The 20473-nt window shown below is 58.3% G+C and overlaps 3 protein-coding genes across 9 annotated transcripts in view; 1 reads left to right on the top strand and 2 right to left on the bottom strand.

The window, feature by feature from the left end:
- Window positions 1–8103: 8103 nt before the first annotated feature.
- LOC116594465 (isopentenyl-diphosphate Delta-isomerase 1-like) lies at window positions 8104–10763 on the bottom strand. Of its 2 annotated transcripts, XM_032349885.1 has the most exons (5): window positions 10459–10754; window positions 10157–10309; window positions 9769–9861; window positions 9263–9393; window positions 8105–8590 (listed from the first exon to the last, which is right to left on the bottom strand). In XM_032349885.1, exons 1-5 carry the CDS (start codon window positions 10568–10570, stop codon window positions 8273–8275), a joined length of 807 nt encoding a protein of 268 aa, XP_032205776.1. In that variant the 5' UTR covers window positions 10571–10754; the 3' UTR covers window positions 8105–8272. The 2 variants fall into 2 exon arrangements, with proteins under 2 accessions (XP_032205777.1, XP_032205776.1); XM_032349886.1 differs by lacking the exon at window positions 9769–9861 and having other exon boundaries at window positions 8104–8590; window positions 10459–10763.
- Window positions 10764–13239: 2476 nt separating this feature from the next.
- Window positions 13240–15103, bottom strand: LOC116593651 (collagen alpha-1(I) chain-like). The gene is made up of 3 exons (XM_032347933.1): window positions 14400–15103; window positions 13568–14341; window positions 13240–13486 (listed from the first exon to the last, which is right to left on the bottom strand). Exons 1-3 carry the CDS (start codon window positions 15101–15103, stop codon window positions 13240–13242), a joined length of 1725 nt encoding a protein of 574 aa, XP_032203824.1.
- WDR37 (WD repeat domain 37) overlaps window positions 13549–20473 on the top strand; it is a 67281-nt gene continuing 60356 nt past the window's right edge. For 2 of the 6 annotated variants that reach the window (XM_032349879.1, XM_032349877.1), the window contains exon 1: window positions 14035–14144. The gene's annotated coding sequence lies outside the window, so the exon portion shown is untranslated. Of the gene's footprint in view, window positions 13724–14030; window positions 14145–20473 lie in introns of those variants that run through there. The other 4 variants (XM_032349878.1, XM_032349880.1, XM_032349881.1 and 1 more) reach the window with 4 other exon arrangements.

Genomic DNA, 20473 nt, shown 5'->3' with positions numbered 1-20473 from the left:
AGACACATCGAGAGAGGGAACACCGGCAGGGGGAGTGGGAGAGGGAGAAGCAGGCTTCCTGCTGGGCCGAGAGCCCGATGCGGGGCTCCATCCCAGGACCCTGAGATCATGACCCGAGCTTAAGACGCTTAATGACTGAGCCACCCAGGCGCCCCAAACAATGGATCGTATGAAATTAATAAGCAGAACACATTGCTACAGGCAGTTCTCCAAAGAGGATGCACAAATAACCAATCAGCACGTGAAAAGATGCCGAAAATCACTAATACAGAGGAAGGAAGATGAAACCTACGTGAGCTCACTCCCACCAGGATGGACACTCCAGAGAATAGGTGTTGGCGCGGACGCGGAGAAAGGGGACCGCTCGTGCGCTGTTGGGGGGAATGCAGACTGGTGCAGCCGCTGTGGAGAACAGTCTGGAGGGTCCTCAGGAAGCTAGAGTTCTCACGAGCCAGCAGTTCCACTTCTAGGTAGAAACCCAAAAGAAGGGGGCCTGGGAGGCTCAGTTGGTTAAGCGACTGACTTCACCTCAGGTTATGATCCCATAGTCCCAGGATCGAGTCCCACGTCGGGGTTTCTGCTCAGTGGGGAACCTGTTTCTCCCTCTGACCCTACCCCTTTCACGCTTTCCCTCTAAAATAAATAAAATCTTTTTTTTTTTTTTAAGATTTTATTTATTTACTTGACAGAAATCACAGGTAAGCAGAGAGGCAGGCAGAGAGAGAGGAGGAAGCAGGTTCCCCACTGAGCAGGGAGCCTGATGCGGGGCTCGATCCCAGGACCCTGAGATCATGACCTGAGCCGAAGGCAGAGGCTTTAGCCCACTGAGCCACCCAGGTGCCCCTCGAATAAATAAAATCTTCTAAAAATAAAAAGCCCAAAAGAATTCTAAGTAGGATCTCCAAGAGATGTGTGCTCCTCACTCTCGGTGCAGAATTACAGCAGTCTGTAGGAGGGCACACCCACGAGTCCGGGGATGGGCGGACGAGTAGAGGGCACAGAGAAAAGCGGACTCGAGAGCCAGAGCGTGGATGGACCGTGAGGACCTTGCCGCAGAAGATAAGCCATTGAGGAACGGATGCGTACCCGGTGGTTCAACCTGAGGTCTCGAGTCCGACCGTCATAATCCCGGAGATGGGCAGTTGAGGGGCGGAAGCCGGGCCGGGAGGGATTGTTGTTTCATGGGGACAGAGTCTCAGTTTCGCAAGATGTAAAAGTTGTGAAGATGTGGGTGGACTGAACGGCACCGGACGGTGTACTTGGAGACGGGTGACCGCGGAAACCGGCTGTGTAAGTGTTTCTTAAACGAAACTTTCAGCAAACAGCCCTGGCCCAGTGGCTCAAGTGGTGAATTTCTGCCAAACACTTAAAAAACATCCATCCTTCAAGTGTTCCCCAGAAACAAAGACAAGGCGCGCCTCGGAAGTCATCCCGTGAGGCCAGCCTTGCGGGGACACCGAGGCCCGAGGAAACACCGCAGAGCAGGGACCGCGGTGAGCGCCGGCGCGGGAGCCTCCACGGAAGGCCCGCGGGGCTCTGCGAGCAGGACGGAGGGTCGCGCGGCCCGGAGGCTCCCGGGCGTCCAGGACGGCGGGCGGGCAGAGGGGACGCGACCCGTCGACGCCGTGGCGCGGGCGAGGACCAGGAGACCCCGACGGCGACGCGGGACCGTCCGATCCCGCGCGGGACCCGCTCGCGCGAAAGGTCGAAGCCCGCGGCGGCGGCGGCGTGAACGGCGGGTGGAGCGCGCGGCCGCGGCCCGGTCGGTCCTCGGAGACCCGGCCCAGGCCGCCCCCGCGCGGGCCCCGCGGCTGCCCGGCCCTGAGGTCCCGGCCGGGGCGGCCGTGTGGACCGGGAAGGAGGGGACCAAGGGGGCTCCGTGGCGGGCGCGGAGCCGCGGGACCGCACGGCCGCGAGGACGAGCCGGTCCGGCCGCGGGGCGCTCAGGCTCCGGCCCCCGCGGGACGCCGGACGAACGAGCCCCGTTTCTGGAAGGGGCGACGCAAGGAAGGACCTGGGAACTGGCGGGCGCTGTGGCCGCTGCAGAGCGCGCGGCGCGGCTCGAGGACGGCGGAGAGACCCCGACCCCGCAGCGCCCAGGACGCGGGGGCTCCGGCTGTCCGCCCGGCTGTCCGTCCGCCCGGCTGTCCGTCCGCCCGGCTGTCCGTCCGCCCCCGCCGCGGCCCCCGTCGCCGTCCGGCCGCGCTTCCTGCGGGAGTCGAGCCGGGCTGCGCGCCCCACGACGGCCGCGCCACCCGCAGGGGCAGAGCGGAGCGGAGGACCCCCACGTCCCATCTCGGAGCGCGCCTGCGGGCTGCGGTCATCGGGGGCGAGCGCGGCCGGGGCGGGGACCCCCGGAGGCCCCGTGCGGCCCGCAGCTGGGGCGGCCCGCAGCTGGGGCGGCCCGCGAGCGCGGTCCTGCGGCGCCCGGAGCCCCTCGGAGCGGAACGACGGCTCTACAGGCAGCCGCACCTCCAGAGCAGGCCCGCGGGGATGGGGACAGTGAGTACAGGGAGCAGAGGCACCGGGCCTGGGGGACAGCCCAGGGCAGGGACGTTTACTGTGGCAGCCGTTGTCAAAAACCTCATCCCGCGGAGGAGCTGGCCGTCAGGTTGGGCCCTGCAGCCTCCGTGAGGGGCTCAGCAGTCCCCTGAGCCCATCACCCCCCCACCGCACCCCACACCGCTGGCAGAAGCCCGAGCACCGAGGTCTGCCCTGGGTCAGGCCTCCAGGCTGGCTGCAGGCCCCTGAGCCTCCCGGTGCGGGTGACGGCGCCTGTCCTGGGCCCTAGGAGCTGGCTCCGTGCTGGTGGCAGCCTGCCTACTCCGGGACACGGTCCTCGCCTGGAAACCTGGACTTAGCTTGACTTCCCTTCCTTGTTCCAACCTCTCCCTTTCCTCTCCCAAGATGTCAAAAAGAAATGCGATCTCACTGATTCATTCCACAACGTAGGCATAACTTCCCGCACACCCTGAATCTCCCTCTCCGGTGGGCGCTCTCCTGGCCGAACCTTCTCGGGGTCTCAGTCTCTCGTCCTCTTTGGGGCGTGTGCTAACCTGCTTAGAAAACCTGCCGTTTCCGGTGAAGAACGTTCCGTGGTCGTGCGCGTGTCCCTGGAGCTAGCACATTCTCCCATGCTGGCGGCGTCAGCCAAAGCGCACACCGATTTCTGAATCAAGGCCGGCGGTGACGCTTTTGTTTACCTCGTGGACTGGCATCACCCGAAGACGAGGAAGGCCGGGTCGGGGGGTTGATGCTGCATTCGTGCACCCACCCCTTGGCCGTAGCTGGGGGCTGTGAACTGCTTGGGAAGTTGGAGCATTTCAGGTCTTGGTTCGGGATGAGCTGGGTGAGACCAAGCAGTCCTAAATCTGGGCTAACTCTCCACGGAGGCAGGTCACTTGTGAGTATCTGCCCACTGCTGGGAACCACTAGTCCCTTCCCCGCTGGGCGGAGGTGCCGGGCGCCCTTCCCTCCGGGCCTGCGTGTGGTTCCTCCACTCGTGAGCAGGCTAACTCGTCCTCACCCGCAGCCTCAGGGAGCGGCTGTCCACACAGCTGCTGCCGTATCACGGCCCGAGCGTGGGTGTGGAGAGCGGGCACTGCGTTCCAGTCCGGCACTCGGCTGCAATGGGAAACGCGGGGCGTGCCAGCGTTTCAGATTTTCATTGTTCTTCGGGGTTTTGGCCATCCCTGGAAGTGTCCTTGCTGCGGAAGGGAGGCGTGATCATGAAACAGGCTTTAGGAATCATTACCACTGTCTGGGCGCCTTCTGTTTTGTTCTTTGATTTTAAGCTTGTCTTATTCCGGAAAGGATTTTATTTGATTTTTTAAAAACTATTTTATTTATTTGTGTCTTAGAGATAGAAAGAAAGAACACAAACAGGGAACAGCAGGCAGAGAGAGAAGCAGGCCCCCGGCTGAGCAGGGAGCCTGATTTGGGACTTGATCCCAGGACCCTGAGATCATGACCTGAGCTGAAGGCAGAGGCTTCACTGACTGAGCCACCCGGGCGCCGCTCCAGGACGGATTTTAGAAAATATGCGGTTATTACTGAATGAAACACCCCCATCTGCCCCTTTCCGAAGGCATTTGTCTGAAGGAGTTGGCTGGGAGACCACTAAGGCAGGGGTCAAAGCGAGGACCCCAGGACATACCCAGCAGCACCCGCGGGGTGATGACACGAGCTCTCCCAGAGCTGGGCCGTACACCGAGGCATCCGCGTGGGCGTGCGGACGTGCCCCTGCCTGCTGGCCCTCTCTCTCGGTGATCGCTTCCAGTCCCAAAATACTGGTTACACAGACCACACACAGCCCGACCTAGTCCACCAAGGACAGTGTGAAACGCACAGTTGCCTCACAGCTCGCTATAAAATTAAACCAGAAATGACAGGTGTGGACTCTGATGCCAGATGACGGGTGTTTACTGCCCCGGTCCGGCCGGCCTTCCACGGCGCCCGGGGCCATGGGCGATACTCCAGAAAGTCAGCGGGGAAGAGAGCCCCTCAGTGCATTTTCCTTCTTTCTTTTTTTTTTTTTTTTTTTTTTTTTTTTTTTTAAGATTTTACTTACTTATTTGACAGAGATCACAAGTAGGAAGAGAGGCAGGCAGAGAGAGGAGGAAGCAGGCTGCCTGCTGAGCAGAGAGCCCGATGTGGGGCTCGATCCCAGGACCCTGAGATCATGACCTGAGCTGAAGGCAGAGGCTTTAACCCACTGAGACACCCAGGCACCCCTCAGTGCATTTTTAAAAAAGAACACGCTGCTCAAAAGAGACACATTTAAAAACAACTGAGAAAAATCCAGTATGAAGGAGGAAAGTCAGTAAGAAAGAAGACCACAGCTGTGATGCACCAAAAAAACAAGGGTGGCCATCTGGGTAAAAGAATGAAAAGCACTCAGTTGGCCAAAATACCACAAAGTTCTATTAAACAGGAATTTAGTGCAAATTTAAAACACAGGTGATACAACAGTTTGAATCTTTATATGTGTCCTGGCAGGGGAACTAGAGAAATCCATAATCATTTTGGATGTTTGATCATCCCACAAATAATAAGCGGATCAAAGAGAAAAAGTCAAGTTCTCAGTAACTGAAAACCCAGTAAATAGTTATCCAAGCATAACAAAACCCTTGGAATTTTCCTTTTGTGCTATTTTTTGGTGTGTGTGTGGGTGTGTGTGCGTGCACGTTTGTGTGTTTTAAATAGACTCCATGTCCAACACGGGGCTTGAGCTTACAACCCTGAGATCAAGAGTTCTGTGCTGTGTCCTGCCTTGGAACTTTCCTAAAGAAAATTTCAGTAGGATCTGAAAACAGCCACCCCATCCGTCACACACTCCAAGATCACGCAAAAGCATTAGAGCTTTAATACCAAAAGTAAGAAGTAAGCACTCATGTCAGCCCAACCTCCCACGCACCTCCTAGTGAATGTGGGGAATATCCCTGAGGGGGACGTGGGTGGGAAGCTGCTTACAGGTTCAGACCTGTGCTGGGAGACCTAATTCACTTCTTTCAGAGTCGTGCAAATCAAGAGGATGACAGACACTGCTGATAATTGAATAGCAACATGTCTGACCGACTATGTGCTTTTCTATAGTGGAGCAAAGACACATTATTGTAAAAATCCTAGAAACATTGGATAAATACAGTTTGGGTCACAAAGAAATGACAGCTAATAACTCAATAGCAAAACAATAATCTGATTAAAAATGGGCAGAGTTGTAAGCACATTTCTCCAAGGACGACATCCAGGTTGGCAGTAGATCCACAGAAAGATGGTCAACATCCCGAGCGTCGGGGAGATGCAAATCCAAACCCCAAGGAGATACCACCTCGGAATCAGCAGCACCAGAAACCACAGGTGCTGGCGAGGATGTGGAGAAACGGGAACCTCGTGCACTGTTAAAGATTTTATTTATTTACTTGACGGACAGAGATCTGTCCGTGAGGATCCGGGCGGGCATCCAGACTTACAAAAGAGTGGGGTCCCCATCCCTAGGAATGCCCATGGAATGGGCCCACCCATGTTGGGGGGAACGAAACCATCAAGCAGATGCAAGGACCACCTCTACCACCCCTACCTGAGCATCACGCGGCCTGCCGCCCCGGGACCCACTCCCATCGCTCACTCACATCGTTCTGTCTCTGTGCTCATCCCTCTCCTGGGGGCTGGGGCCAGCCAGGGGAGACCACATGCCCCCTCCCTACAGAGTCTTGGTTTTTTCATTCTCGTTCTCTGGCCAGTATAGGCTTGAAGACAGAATAATCAATTTTATTTATTTTTAAAATTTTGAGAGAGAATGCTCGCAAGTAGGAGGGACGGGGGAGGGGCAGAGAGAGAAGCGGACTCTGCTGAGCAGGGAGTGGAACTGTCAGACTGCAGGATCACAGCCAACAAGACGGAGCCACCCAGGCGCCCCCAGAGTAATCAGTTTTATAGAAGACTACTTAAGGCCCCTAAAGGAGGTGTCAGACACCTATAGATTTTGAAGACCATGAATTTTAAGATAAAAAAGGTTTTGCTCTAAGGGGTTCATCAGGTCAAAGAACACTCATCCTTCCGTGTTCCAGACAGGCCTTCTACTACAGCGATAGCGGTGACATCTAGTGCTCGCTGAAGGTTTACTGGGGGGACGAGGTGTGCAGTCCAGTGGCGCTCTTGGTTATGGATCCCTTGACTTTATTAAATGGCTAAATAATGGGACTCAAGTCTTAACAAAGCAGACAACAATATTAAAATGTGGTATTTCTTTTTATTGTTTTTGCTTTTCAGGAAAATTAGTATTTGCCACACGATCTTGCCTGAAGTTTTAAGTCAACTGTTAAGGGATTTTTCTATTGGATTTACAAAACATTTGCTTTGCTAGAACATTTCTCATCTTTTTGTTATTTGTTACACATCATTCGAGGACAATACGGCTGTCTTAAGATCTCAGACCTGAGAAATCTATAGCAAGACTTCTGGGAAGTGCATTAGTCAAGGTATAATTTAACAATTTGTTTTTAAAGATCTTATTTGACAGCGAGGAGAGAGTGAGAGAGAGAGCACAAGCAGGGGGAGGGGGAGAGAGAAGCAGGCTTCCTGCAGAGTGGGGAGCCCGACACAGGGCTCGATCCCAGGATCCTGGGACTATGACCTGAGCCGAAGGCAGATGCCTATCGACGGAGCCACCGAGGCACCTCAGTCAAGGTATAACTGAAGTATGAATATATACACATCCCATAGCCCCAGTCGGGAACACAGACAGTCCTATTTCTGCGAATGTCTTCCCCCTACAATGTGGCCTCATGTTGTAGAAGTGGTTTTTGACTGGGGGTGTTTCTGCCCTCCAGGAGTCATTTGGCATCAGGGGTCCCGGGGATGGTCACAGGGGAGGGTGTTAATGGCTTTGAGTGGGTAGAACCCAGGGAAGCAGCTAGACACCCCACAGCACACAGGATGAATTCTCACGGGGAATGAGCCAACCCACGTGTCCGCAGCATCAAGGTAAGAGATCCTCCCCCAGCTGACTCGCCGTCCCCCGGAGCGCGCGCTTTACTGCCTGGCGAAGACTATTCCAAAGATCGGGACATACACCACTTAATTTCTCTTGAACCTCCTCCAGTAGGTCCATGTGCTCGTACGGAGTTAACTTGGACGACTGTGACGTAGCTAAGCAAGCGGTTCCCCTGCACGTTCTTCTAGACCGTGGGAAGAATGTGATGATTCGTGGAGCGTTCGGCAAGAGCGAGGTGTTCTCTGCTCGCGGACGGGACCATCTCAACACTCTGAGAACGAAGAGCTTCACCTACTGTTCCTGCGTTAGGCTGCGTGACTGGGCACTAGGGCGAACTTGCCCTCTGCGAGGACAGCGACCTCTCACAGTGTCTTCTATGAATAACAACGCACACATGGGGTGTGTGACAAAAATTAACAGGTGGGTTGTATTTTATTTATTTATTTTAAAGATTTCATTTATTTATTTGACAGACAGAGATCACAAGCCGGCAGAGAGGCAGGCAGAGAGAGGAGGAAGCAGGCTCCCCGCTGAGCAGAGAGCCCGATGCGGGGCTCGATCCGAGGACCCTGGGATCATGACCTGAGCCGAAGGCAGAGGCTTAACCCACTGAGCCACCCAGGCGCCCCCGTGGGTTGTATTTTCAACAAATACTGGTTGTAAAGTATCAAGGTTTCAAGTGACGAGTTCTTATGGGGAACCAAATTTCTAAAAAATCACGTTAAGTTTCGTAAGTGGAGAAATTTTTCACTACGTCGCTAAGCATTCATGTCACGGTCACATTCTGTGTATTTTCTTATGGTCGACAAACTGATCCAAGTGGTTCAAGTTATCCCACCACTCGAAGAGGAACGCATCGGCAATAATCCGAAACCACGGGGTCAACTTAATTTCACCGCAGGCCGCCTTCTTCAGGAGCTCCTTCAGCTCTTCCTTGGTCACGTAACAGTAGCTCTTAATCTCATTGGGGTCCGGATTCAACACCACGTTCTTGCGCAGGAACAGGATGTAGTCGATCTCGTGCTCGCCCCAGAGGCCGTCGGACTGAGCCTTGTAGTGGATTCGCGTCAGGTAGTTCATTTCCTCCGGAGGCACCTGCGGTGAAAACCAAACAGCGGCAGAGGCTTCAGCACAAGTGACCTCACGCCGCAGGCGCATGGCCCTGCGCGCCCGGACCACGGACCACGGACCACGCACCACGGACCACGCACCACGCACCACGGACCCCGCGTCCAGCCGCCTTGGAGGGCGACTGTCCGACCGGCGGCGCGTGAAGGGGTGACTAGGGCCGCAAGGGCCTAAACCTCTCTCCCTGCTGCAGCCAACACTCGAGCGCTCCGCCGAACAGAAAACGTGGCTCAAGGCGATGCGTGTCCGCACGTGGGGACGGTCCGCGCGGCCGAGTGACAGGCTCTGCTCCGGTCTCACTGCGGCGCCCCAGCAGGGAGGAGGGGCCGCGCGCGCCCGACCGGGTAACCGGACCCCCAGCTCCCGACTGAAGGGACTTCCACGCGGAAAGCGACCGTCTCCGACCCGGTCCATGACAAAGATAAGCGACTTTATCCACTGGGTCACGGGTCGATCCACTGCGACGCCGGGCGGCATGGTCCCCCGAAATCAGAACGCGGAGGCCCTGACGGAGGAGCTTTCCGGGGCGCTCACGAGGCCACACGGCGAGACGTGCCCTAACGGGACGCTCTGCCCGCGGCGACCCACGCGCGGTCGGGTTTCCCGCGGGACTCGGGTGCGCCGCGCCCGGCCGCGTACCTCCGCCATGGGGATCCCCAGCTCCGCCTGCAGGCGCCTCTGCGCCGCGCGCCGCACCCCGATGGCCTCGGCCTCCTCCAGCTCGCGCGCGGTGCTCAGCGGGTGGCTGCAGCAGGAGTTGGTGAAGCAGCCTGCGGGGACAGCGCGACACGCGTCAGCGGCCGGCCCGTCGCTGCGGCCCACGCGGGACGGCGTCCCGGTTCAGAGCAACAGGAAGGGGCGCCGGCGGCTCCGTGCAGCAGCGTCCGCCGCCGCTCGGGTCACGGTCTCAGGGCCCCGGGATCGAGCCCCGCGTCGGGCGCCCCGCATCGCCCACCCCCGGCTTGGGCTGCCTCGGTCGCGGCCAAGCAAGTGAAACCTCAAGAAGCCGGCATTTCTCCGCCCGTCCTCCCGGCGGACCCCGGCGGACCCCGACGCGCTCCGGGCCGGCTCCAGGGGCCGCAGCGCGGGGCCCGCTCCGAGCGCCCGAGCCCGAGCCCGAGCGACCGCGTGGGGTCCGCACTCACCCGGAAAGGTGATCTTGGCGTCCGAGCGCTGCTGCAGCAGGAGCCGGTCGTCCGCGTCGAACAAGAACACGCTGAAGGCGCGGTGCAGCAGCCCTGCGGGGACCGCGCGCTGGCTCCTCCGCACAGCCCCGCACAGCCCCGCACAGCCCCGCACAGCCCCCGCCGCGCCCCGGCCCCTCCCGCCGCCTCCCGCCGCCTCCCGCCGCCGGGTCCCGGCCCCGCACCAGCCCCGCCCCCTCCCGCCGCCCGGTCCCGGCCCCGCACCAGCCCCGGCCCCGCACCAGCCCCGCCCCCTCCCGCCGCCCGGTCCCGGCCCCGCACCTGCCCCGGCCCCGCACCTGCCCCGGCCCGGCCCCGCCCCTCCCGCCGCCGGCCCCCGGCCCCGCACCTCGGTCGATGTTCGCGTTCAGGTGGCAGTTGCGTTTGGTGTCGGCGCCCACGCGCCGGTCGTCCGCGTCCACGAGGATGCACATCTCCGACAGCAGCTGCGCCTGCCGCGCGTCCAGCTTGTCCGCGTCCACCTCCGGCATGCCGGCCGCCCGGCCCGCGGCCCTGGCCCTGACACGGCGCCGCGCGCGTGACCGCGGGTCCCCGAGACAGGCTCCCCCGGCCCCCAGCGCCCGCCCGCTCGGTCCCGCTCCCGGGCGCTCCGCCTCCGCGCCAGACCCCGACCGACCCGGTCCACTTACCTCAGGCGGCCGCGCTCCGCGAGATCTACCCCCAGGCCCCGCCCCCAGGCCTGGGGCCCGCCCCTCGAGGCCGCGCGCCCAATCATCTGCGCCCGCGCCACCGCGCGCCACATGCTCCCCAGCCAATCGCGCGCCGGCCGCGCTGACGTCACGGTCGCGCGAGGGCGTGTGCAGGGTCCCGACGCCGAGGTGCGGCGGCTCCCGGTGCCCTCTGAGCCGCGCTGTGCTGAGCGCGGGCCCCCGCGGAGCGCTTTTAAGGAGGGAACCCGTCAGCAGGGGTGAGGCGCGCGGCTCGGACCATACCCGCCCTTCCGCGCGTCAGAGACGCCGAGCAGCGCGCCCGCGCACTTCCGGGTCTGGGGCGCGCGAGCTCCGACGCGTCGTGACGTGTGTGCGCAGGGCCCTCTGCGCAGTGAGCGGCCGCGGCGGGGGGTCCGCGCTCGGGTTCGCTCCGCGCGGCGGCAGGACGAGCGCCGCGGGGGCCGCGCCGAGTGCCCTGGCCCCAGCGGCCGCGGACGCACGGCCGCGCCGCTCTCCCCGCACGCGAACCCCGCACGGCACACGCACTCGGAACGCTGAGCGCTGCGTGCTTCCGCGCGGCCATGACTCTGGTCGCTCTGAAGTCCCCGGCGGGGTCTCCGGCGCCCGCCGTCCGTGCGCTGCGGCGGGCTGGCCGGACTGTGCGGCGCGCGGCGTCTCCCTTCAGGTCCCACGCGGGCTTCGGGGCGCGGGGCGACTGCCTTGGGCTCGGGTCAGGATCCGGGGTCCCGGGGTCCAGCCCGCACCCGGCGCCCTGCTCGGCGGCGTGGAGGGAGGCGCTGCCCCCCTCCCCACCGCCCTGCTGGTCCTCCCGCTCTCGCCGTCCCTCTGGCAAATAAATAGAATCTTACAGAAAGTTTTGATAATGTGCGGCCCCTGGGGGCTCAGTGGGTTAAGCCGCTGCCTTCGGCTCGGGTCATGATCCCAGGGTCCCGGGATCGAGTCCCGCATCGGGCTCTCTGCTCAGCGAGGACCCTGCTTCCCCCTCTGCCTGCCTCTCTGCCTACTTGTGATCTCTGTTTGTCAAATAAAAATTAAAAAAAAAAATAAATAGACGAAGACAAAGCATATTCAAAAACTTTAAAATGTTCGATGACAAGGTGTTTGTGAATGGACGGGGACACGGTAGGAGGGAAGTACAGGTGACACCGGTGCGCTCCGCAGACGCAGCAGAGGCTCGGGCAGGTTTCCGTCCCGCACGCTGCGCCTGTCGCGGGCCCGCCGGCCCCGGTCTCCGAAGAAACGCTTGCGTCCCGCACACGCGCTGGACACCGGCCGGCGGCTGCTCTACCGGCCCTTTCAGATGCTGCAGCTGACTTCTGACTGATAAGAACCAGCCACTGCGAGTCCTTCCGGGCAGGGTGACCTTCCCCCAGGGACTCGCGGCCTCCCTGTGAGAACTTCGCTAAGTTCAACCCCCAGGATCCTGCAAGTACTTGGACACATAAAAATTAGAAATTTCTGGGCGCCTGGGGGGCTCAGTGGGTTAAGCCTCTGCCTTCGGCTCGGGTCGTGATCTCAGGGTCCTGGGATCGAGCCCCGCATCGGGCTCTCTGCTCGGCGGGGAGCCTGCTACCCTCTGTCTACTTGTGATCTCGGTCTGTCAAATAAATAAAATCATAAAAAAAAAAAAATTTCCTTCATCGCCGACTCCACCAACAAACAGGTTGGCCACCCCCCGCCCCCCCAGGCGTGTGTCCCACCAATGGACCCCTGGCGGTCTCACGGCCGAGGTCTCCCTGGACAGCACCGCGGCTTCCCAGCAAGAGCGAGCCCCTGAGCGTCCCGGCAGCCCTGCTTGCCCTGCTCCGTGGAGACCCCCAGCCGTAACCGCTCCCCACCGGGCGCCGCGCCTCCTGCCCCCGGTGCCACCCTCCCTGTGCTTTCAGAGAACCACCTTTTCCCCCCCCAAGAACTCCTTCTTGGCTGTGGGCTTCAAACTTCATGTCTCCTACATCAAAACCAGCGCCACAGGAACGCGCCCTGCTCGGGACCCAAACTCTGCCGGTTTTCTCATGCCTGATGTTGCAATACTCAGTCACTCGGAAAATCCTAGTTCACTGAATGAAGCAAATCTTGCAAATGTTGACACATCATTCTTCAGCATCAATCACCTTTATTAACACCAGCACTGATTTCATCAAAGGCCTGGGGCGCCTGGGCGGCTCAGCTACTGACGCGTCCGCCGTCGGCTCAGGTCAAGATCCCAGGGTCCCGGGAGCTGCTCCCCAGGCCTGTGCACGCACACGCCACATCTCTTTCCCTCAAATGAATAAGTAAAAAACCTTAAAAAAAATAAAGTCTTTCAAGCACTGGGATTCCGTCAAGGCCCGGGTGGACAGGGGGGGCGCTGGCCAGTCTGGTCCCCCGGAGTCCCCTCTGCGACCCGTGGCTTCCCTGGCTTCGGAGCCAGCCGGCCCCACCCCCGAGCTGCGCTCCTGCCCGTGGAGTCGCGGCCCTGCGGCTGGACTCGGGGTGAGCGAGGACCCGCTTCTTTCTCCGGATCTCGCACGTCTGCTGAACTCCCTCCCCACGTAACTGAAACTGCGTGTGACTCTCCCGCGCCTCCGTCCCCGTCCTTGTCGCCGCCCGCCCGCCCGCCGGAACCGCGAAGGGGAGAGGCGGCTCGCGGTGCCGGCGCGACTCCGGAGTCTGGAGCCCCGCGTCGCCTCCGGAGCGTCTCTGCCCGGCTGAGCCCCGCCCGCGCGCGAACACTCCGGGGTCGCGTCCCCTCGCTCCGCGGCTACCGGGTCCCCAGCTCCATCACGCTTGTTTCCCGCACGGCCGCGCCGCGACGGTCCCGGGAGCCGACGGCGGGCGGTGCCTTGCCGGCCGGAGCCCCGCGCGTCCGGAGCCGTCCCGCCGCTCGGCCCCCGGGACCGTCGCGGCGCGGCCGTGGCTGTCGGAGGCCTCGGCCGGCCCGTCCCCCGCAGCCCGCGCGGAGACCAGCCAGTCCCCCCTTCCGCGGCGAGCAGCTGACGGGAGTCCTTCTGGCCAATGGCGAGCGCAGGCTCCGGGGCGGGTGAGTCACCGCCGCCGCCGCGCTCCAGTATTAATAGCTCTGCCCCCACCGGGAGCCGCGCGGCCGGCAGCCTCCGCCGCAGCCCGCAGCCCGCAGCGTGCGGCCGCGGGGACTCGCAGGCCCGGACGCCCCCAGCGGCGCCCCCGACCCGAGCCGATGGACGCCGCCCTGGGGGGGTCGAGGACCCCCGCGCGAGCCCGCCGCAGTGAGTACCGGGGGCCGCGCCGGCGGGTCCGCGCGAGCGCCCGCGCCCCCCAGTCCGTGGCTCGGCCCTTCGGGGCTCACCTCCGGGCAAGCGCCGGCGCCGCGGGGCGAGGGCGGGCCGTCTCGGGCGCCCACGAGCGCCGCCGCACCCCCCAGCCCCCGGCCGCCCGCGCACTCGGACCCCGCCTCGCGATACGGGACTTCCGGCCGGGGCGCAGGGCGGGGGCGGGACTTCCGCCGTCGCGGCGGCGACGGAGGCTGCGAAGGGAACTTCCGGCGCGGGGCGGAGGTCGCGGCGGGACTTCCGGCGGCCGAGGCGCGAAGCGAGGCCGGAGCTTCCGGCGGCTCCGGAAGTGCGGCGCGTAGGGCTGCCGGGTCGCGCGGCCGCGTCACGGCGGAGAGTCGGTGTCCTGCGTGTCCCGGTCCGTGCGGGCGCCGCGTGGTTGGGAACGGGCGGGCTGCGGCGCAGGCCCGGTTGGCTGGAGGGGTCGGCGGGCACGGCGGCGGCAGGGCAGGTGAGTGCCGGGCGGTCCTCTGCCTCCGCGCGGGACCGCCCGAGGGCTCGGGCCGCGGCTCCGGGGGCTGGGGGCGTGCCGCGGTCGGGGCGGCGCGTGCAGGGCTGCGGTCGGCCGGGGGCGGGGGGCGGGGGCGGCGCCTCGTGCGGAGCCCCAGGCTACGTGCTGGGCCGGGGCGGCCGGGCCGGCGGGTCCGCGGGAGCCGAGCAGCGTCCCCGGGGCGGCGGGTCTCCTCGTCTCCGCGCGGGCGGGAGCCCCGTCAGGGCAGGTCGGGGCCTCCAGGGCGTGACCTCACACGGTCCTCGGGGCCGTCGCCTCCGGGGCGGCCGCGGCCTCCGCAGTGCCTCCCCCCGCACGCTCGGCTCCCGGGCCGGGGGTCCGCGTGGCTGGCGCGGCCGGGCCGGAGAGCGGCGGACCCCGGCCGCACCGCACCGCACCGCACCGCACCGCACCGCACCGCGGCCGCGCGACCTCTGCGAGCGCGTGCGGACCCCGCGAAGGTCGCGCTGGGCTGGGGCGCCCCGCGTCGCTGCGAAGCCCTCGGCACCGGACAGCTCGGGGGCGGGGCGCCGCCTTCCTCGCCGGTCCCGGCCGACGGCCGGCCTCGCACGTGCACCCGGGGAGCCCGGTGCGCCCCTTCCCGCCGCGCTGCCCGTCCCTTCGGGGGGACGCCGCGCGCAGCGCAGACCGCGGCGCGAGCCTGCCGGCGCGCTGTCCCCGGGCTGCGGGGCCGCTGGCCTTGCTGTCGCCGCGCGCGGCAGTTCGCAGCGCCCGCGGGGAGAGCGCGTGCGGGGCTGTGCGGACGGCGGCCGGGCCGACCCCTTGGACGCCGTGGCGGGCGCGCGCGGATTGCACCGCGCGGTCATTGTGTGCGTCTGCTTAATGCTCCTGACACTAAGGCGTTAAGTGCTCTCTTCTTGCTAAAAAAGTGTTGCACAGACCCACTGGGTGCGGGGTTGTGATCCTGTTTTCTCTGTGGGGTCGCGTGTGGCGCAGCAGTTGGGCGGGTACTTCGCATTAAACCTCCTTCTGGGCCTGTGGGATGAGGGGTTGGGTTTTTGGAGGGAACTGTTTATAATTCCGTGAAAATAATGTTTCTAAAAAGCAGTAGGTGTTTTTTTTTTTTCACGAACCTGTTTAATGGGATCTGCCCTGTAATAGTGGGTTAGTATGCGTAGTTTTAAGAAATGTAATTATTTTTTGGGATTTCGGGTATTTGATTTTGATTATATTTAGGTGAAACGGCACAGCTTTTAACATTGATGACAGTGGATTACTTTTAGAGTAAAGACTTTTTCCACTTTACAGTTCTGTGTTTTTTCCTTCTCCCTGGCCCTTCAGGTCCCCCTATTCGTCTTCCCTTTACAGTCTTTTTTTTTTTTTAGATTTTATTTATTTATTTGACAGAGCGAGCACAAGTAGGAGGAGCAGTGGCAGTGGGAGAGGGAGAACGAGGCTCCTTGCTGAGCAGGGAGCCTGATGTGGGCTCGATGCAGGGCCCCGTGATGACATGAGCTGAAGACAGACACTTCAGCCACTGAGCCACCCGGGCACCCCTCCCCTCTGCAGTTCTGTGGCCAGTGTACTGATGTGTTTGGCCTGCGGGACATTTTGGGACCTGTTGGAGCTCCAGCAGGGACGGTGGAGCAGAAGTGGCTGATGGTACTGATGCGTGTGAACCTCACGCCACACCTCTGTAGTAGTCTTCTGGTCGTCTGTCGCTGCAGCACTGTCTAACGCACTTCCCTCCGTGTCTGGCTTGGAGCCCCTGCCGTATCAGCTCAGTATTCCTTTTACAGACACCTGCGATTTCCTTGCTCCTCTCTGGGATTTCAACCTGAAAACACCCTACACTTTTCAAACGTTTATGTAGGATTTATCCTAATACCGATCCCTGTGGTGGCGAAGACCATAGACGCTTCAGTTCTCCGGCCAACCAAGGCCTTGTGCACCCTGGGCTGACCGGTGTGGGAGGAAGTGGTGTTTGCAGGAGGGCGGACTACTGGAGGAGGGAGAGGATGTGGACGACGAGGACAAGAGTAGGATTTTCAAGAAGGTTCAGGAAGAAAATTCTGATGGAGAGATTAATGAATGAAAAGAAGAAGTCGGAAAGAGGCTAGGAAAACTAGAGGAGCCCCCCACTCTAGTTTCGGAAGAACGGTGAGTATCACTGAAGACACGAGTGGAGGAGGCAGAGCTTGAATTAGCCGCGTCGTCATCAGCTGCTCAGAACGCAGCGCATGGCACAGGCATTACGAGCCCATCACTGAAACGGCGCATCACGGAGCTTAGGTCTTAAGGGATAAAATTACCAAGGATGAAAAATCTCCGTTTAATGCTAGGTTTTGGAGAACTAAAACCTGTTCCAGATTTATAAACTGTGATGGTGTGAAGTGTACACATGTGGTTGGAAATCCGTCAACATGGAAAGATTACGAGTACATGTGCTCTGTGGTGAAATGACAAACGAGCAGAGCGCAGAACAGCAGTGTGTGGGGTTTGTGGGGAGGAGGGAGGTTGAAGACTCCACGAAAGGCAGAGGGTGAAGATTTGTTAAAAGTTTTATTCATTTAAATAATCTTGACTCGCCAACGTGGGGCTTGAACTCGTGACCCTGAGATCAAGAGTCACACACTCTTCCAACGTGAGCCAGCCAGGCACCACCAGAGGGTGGCAGTTTTTGAAATTAGTTGTAGAGAAGACTGCTTATTACTTTTTTGGGAAGATTTTTTGTTTATTTATTGGACAGAGAGGCACAGTAAGAGAGGGAACAGAAGCAGGGGGCGTGGGAGAGGGAGAAGCAGGCTTCCGGTTGAGCAGGGGGCTTGATGCAGGCTCTGTCCCAGGACCCTAGCCAGGACCATGACCTGAGCTGCAGGCAGACGCTTAATGACTGAGTCACCTAGGCACCCCAGGACTGCTTGTTTCTTAAGGTATAGTGTCTGGAAAGCCAGTGGTACGATACTTAAGACAGAAAATCATTGATTCAACTTTGAGGGGTGCCTATAATTTCTGGCTCAGTTGGTGGAGTGTGTGACTCTTGATCTTGGGGTTGTGAGTTTGAGGCCTGCGTGGGGTGCAGAGATTACTGAAAAAATGAAAACACGAAACACTGAAAAACCTACAACTTTGAGTTAAAAGGAAGGTTGGTGTTGCAGTTTTTGCACTTCAAAATACATTAACTTTCCAGTTTATACTTACCAGAATATTTCCACTGAAATAAGTCTTCAGAGAGGACAGAAAAGACCTTTACTCATTTATTTATTTGATTGAAACGTCTGCAGATAAAGTCTTCTCTCTGTGGCTCTATTAGGATCGGTTTCACAGGGTTTTGATAGTTTCCTTTTTTACAAAATGTGACTTACAAACTGCAAGGTAACTGTGGTAGATTGTGTTGATGATTTGGCAATGGAGATGCTTTATGAGGTTATTAATTTAATCTCTGTAATCACTGAAAAAGAACTACTATGTCCACCTTCTTTTTATGAGGAATATAATTTCTGGGTAATGTTCCATTAAGTCATTTTGGTTTCTTGGCCAAATTTTTATGTGGCACAATTAAATAGTTCTAAATGTTTCCATTAAAAAAAAATTACTGAAATACTCTTAAGTGGGATCATAGGAATTGTTTAACCAAGGTAGTTTTGTTATATTCAATTTGTCAAAGTTAGTATCAATGTAACCTTTGTTACATTGTATATAAAATTCTGCCAATTATAGATTTTGCTATTGTTTGGCTTATATCTTTATTTCAGTCATCTCTAATTTCTGTAGCTCTAAATTTTCAGACCGAAATGTCATTAAAAAATGTGTTCTTTAATTTTTCAGTCAGAAATAAATTTTCGGGGTGCCTGGGTGGCTCAGTCATTGGACATCTGCCTCCGGCTCGGGTTGTGATTCCAGGGTCCTGGGATTGGGCCCCACGTCGGGCTCTCTGCTCAGCCGGAGCCTGCTTCTCCCTCTCCCCCGCCCCTGCTTGTGTTCCCTCTCTTGCTGTGTCTCTCTCTGTCAAATAAATAAAAAAAAATCTTAAAAAAAAAAAATTTTCCACTGGGCTGCCGGGGTGGTTAGGCTCCATTGGTTAGGCATCTGCCTTCCGCAGGGTTCATGATCCCAGAGTCTGGGGATTGAGCCTCCAGCCCCGCATCTTTGCCTGCTTGTGCGTGTGTGCGCTCGCTCGCTGTCAGATGAAGAAACAAAATCTTTTTTTTTTTTTTTAAATTTTATTTATTTATTTGACAGACAGAGATCACAAGTAGTCAGAGAGGCAGGCAGAGAGAGAGAGGGAAGGCAGAGGCTTTAACCCACTGAGCCACCCAGGCGCCCCCTCTTTTGTATTTTAAATGTGCAGAGGCCTTGCAAGCATATTACCTTCAGTATTTAGTTCTTGCTTTCTTCTGCAAATCTGCTGCCTCAATATTTCAGTACCTCAGTAATTTGATCTCTTTTTCACCTATTTCTTATCCCAGAAGTGAGGGCTGTTCTTGACCCCGCTCTTCTGCGCCACCGGCCCTCCCCACCCCAAGTCCGTCCGTGTACCCCGCTGATCTTAAGGATCATCATTGATTGCCTGGACTGCTCTAGTAACTTCCTAGCTGGCTTTCCCATTCGTAGTCATCTGATTTTTCCATGTGTTTTCTACACAGCAGCAAGAGTGATTTTTCATGTAACTCTAGTGTCATTCATGTAAACACCTTGAAATAACTTCCTTTTTTGTTTTAGGGTACAATCTAAACATAAAAGACAGGCTCTAAGCCTACCTCTCCCACATGTACTGTTCTCTCCATTGTTTGTTGGGCCTTAGCCACATTATCTCTTCGTTAGTACCTCTGAGAAAAGAGTTCATTCCCAGCTTAGGGAATCTGCTCGAGCTGTTCCTGCTCTTGGAACACCCCCTCCTTCTCTCTCTTCCGCATGCTTAACTCTTACTAGTCCTTCAGTCTCAGTTTAAATGTCAGTTTGTTGGAAAAACCTTGCTAATTAATTCTTTAGTTTGTATCTTGCCTTCTCATGGTATTTCTATGTCTTTAAGACTAGTCACCATAGGGGCGCCTGGGTGTCTCAGTGGGTTAAAGCCTCTGCCTTCGGCTCAGGTCATGATCCCAGGGTCCCGGGATCGAGCCCCGAGTCGGGTTCTCTGCTCACCAGGGAGTCTGCTTCCTCCTCTCTCTCTGCCGGCCTCTCCGTCTACTTGTGATCCATGTCTGTCAGATAAATAAATAAAATCTTAAAAAAAAAAAAAAGACTAGTCACCATAATTTGTAATTTCTGTAGTAAATTCTGAGATTATATGCAAGGTCTGTCTCACAACTCTAAATAACCTGAAAGTAGGGACCAAGTCTGTTTAGTTCACTGCAGTATTCCTGGTACCTCACGTGTTTATGAACTGAAGAGTACTGGTGCGGGACTTAAAGAAGGAAATGAATGCTGTTGCTGCCCCTGCTTTAACGATGACAAAATTAAGCTTTAGGAAGGTGGTTAAATGACTTGATCGAGGTTATACAGCTCGTTAGTGTTAGATGGGTTTGTCTGTTCATTCACTTACACCATCAAGTATTTGGGATGTATTTATGTCAGGCCTCCTGGTTGGCCCTACGAGAACAATAGTGAGCTCAGATAATGCCCCAGGTGGGACATGGGTGGTGGTGTGGGGGAAGCATTCATTCACTGAGTAAACCACAGATAAGATTTAGGTGTGCAGGTGCTGAGGGCCACGCAGTGCCGTGACTCGCAGTGGTCAGAGGAAGCTCTTTAGAGGAGGTAACGCTTAAGCCGGGGCTCCCCTCAGCAGCAGTGAGGAGTCCCCCACCCAGGGTCAGTGGAGGCTGAGCCGAGACCCTGACTTCCATCTCTCCCTTTATGGTCTACCTGGCAGAAACAAGAATTTGCTGGGACATGGTCATTGGAGACCTGCTGTAACAGAAGACTTAAATCAGATCCTGAGTCTAATAACATGAAACCCATAATGTTGAGGCTTCAGTTGGAAATTATATGTCATGAAGAAGTGGGAAAATCTCCGTTTGAATGAGAGAAGACAACGGACAGCCCCACAGAGATGTCTCAGATGCTAGAATGACTCGGCAGGGATTTGCAGACAGCCAGAATGAGAGTATGTGGTCCTGAGCCGTTAGTAATGTTTGAGACAAATGAGAAAAAAAAATGTCAAAAAAAACACAGGATATAAAGAAGCACATGGAAATTTAGAGCTGAAGAGTGTAATTGAAACAAAAACCCGG

This window comes from Mustela erminea, chromosome 6, assembly GCF_009829155.1.
Source record: "Mustela erminea isolate mMusErm1 chromosome 6, mMusErm1.Pri, whole genome shotgun sequence".
NCBI classification, from domain to species: domain Eukaryota; kingdom Metazoa; phylum Chordata; class Mammalia; order Carnivora; family Mustelidae; genus Mustela; species Mustela erminea.
The sequence above is the reverse complement of the archived record's forward strand: the minus strand, read 5'-3'. Positions and strand labels throughout refer to the sequence as shown.

What these genes read in the sequence shown, in the direction of transcription:
- LOC116594465 (XM_032349885.1), bottom strand. Translation starts at nt 10,570, where the DNA reads ATGTGGCGCGCGGTGGCGCGGGCGCAGATGATTGGGCGCGCGGCCTCG. An exon ending in GAACGCGAACATCGACCGAG is followed by an intron (nt 9,862 to 10,156) that starts GTGCGGGGCCGG and finishes CGGTCCCCGCAG; the next exon opens with GGCTGCTGCACCGCGCCTTC. An exon ending in TGGGGATCCCCATGGCGGAG is followed by an intron (nt 8,591 to 9,262) that starts GTACGCGGCCGG and finishes TTTTCACCGCAG; the next exon opens with GTGCCTCCGGAGGAAATGAA.
- LOC116593651 (XM_032347933.1), bottom strand. Translation starts at nt 15,103, where the DNA reads ATGACCGCGCGGTGCAATCCGCGCGCGCCCGCCACGGCGTCCAAGGGG. An exon ending in CGGCCGCCCCGGCCCAGCAC is followed by an intron (nt 14,342 to 14,399) that starts GTAGCCTGGGGC and finishes GGCCGACCGCAG; the next exon opens with CCCTGCACGCGCCGCCCCGA. An exon ending in TGCCGGCCGCGCGGCTCCCG is followed by an intron (nt 13,487 to 13,567) that starts GTGGGGGCAGAG and finishes GCCATTGGCCAG; the next exon opens with AAGGACTCCCGTCAGCTGCT.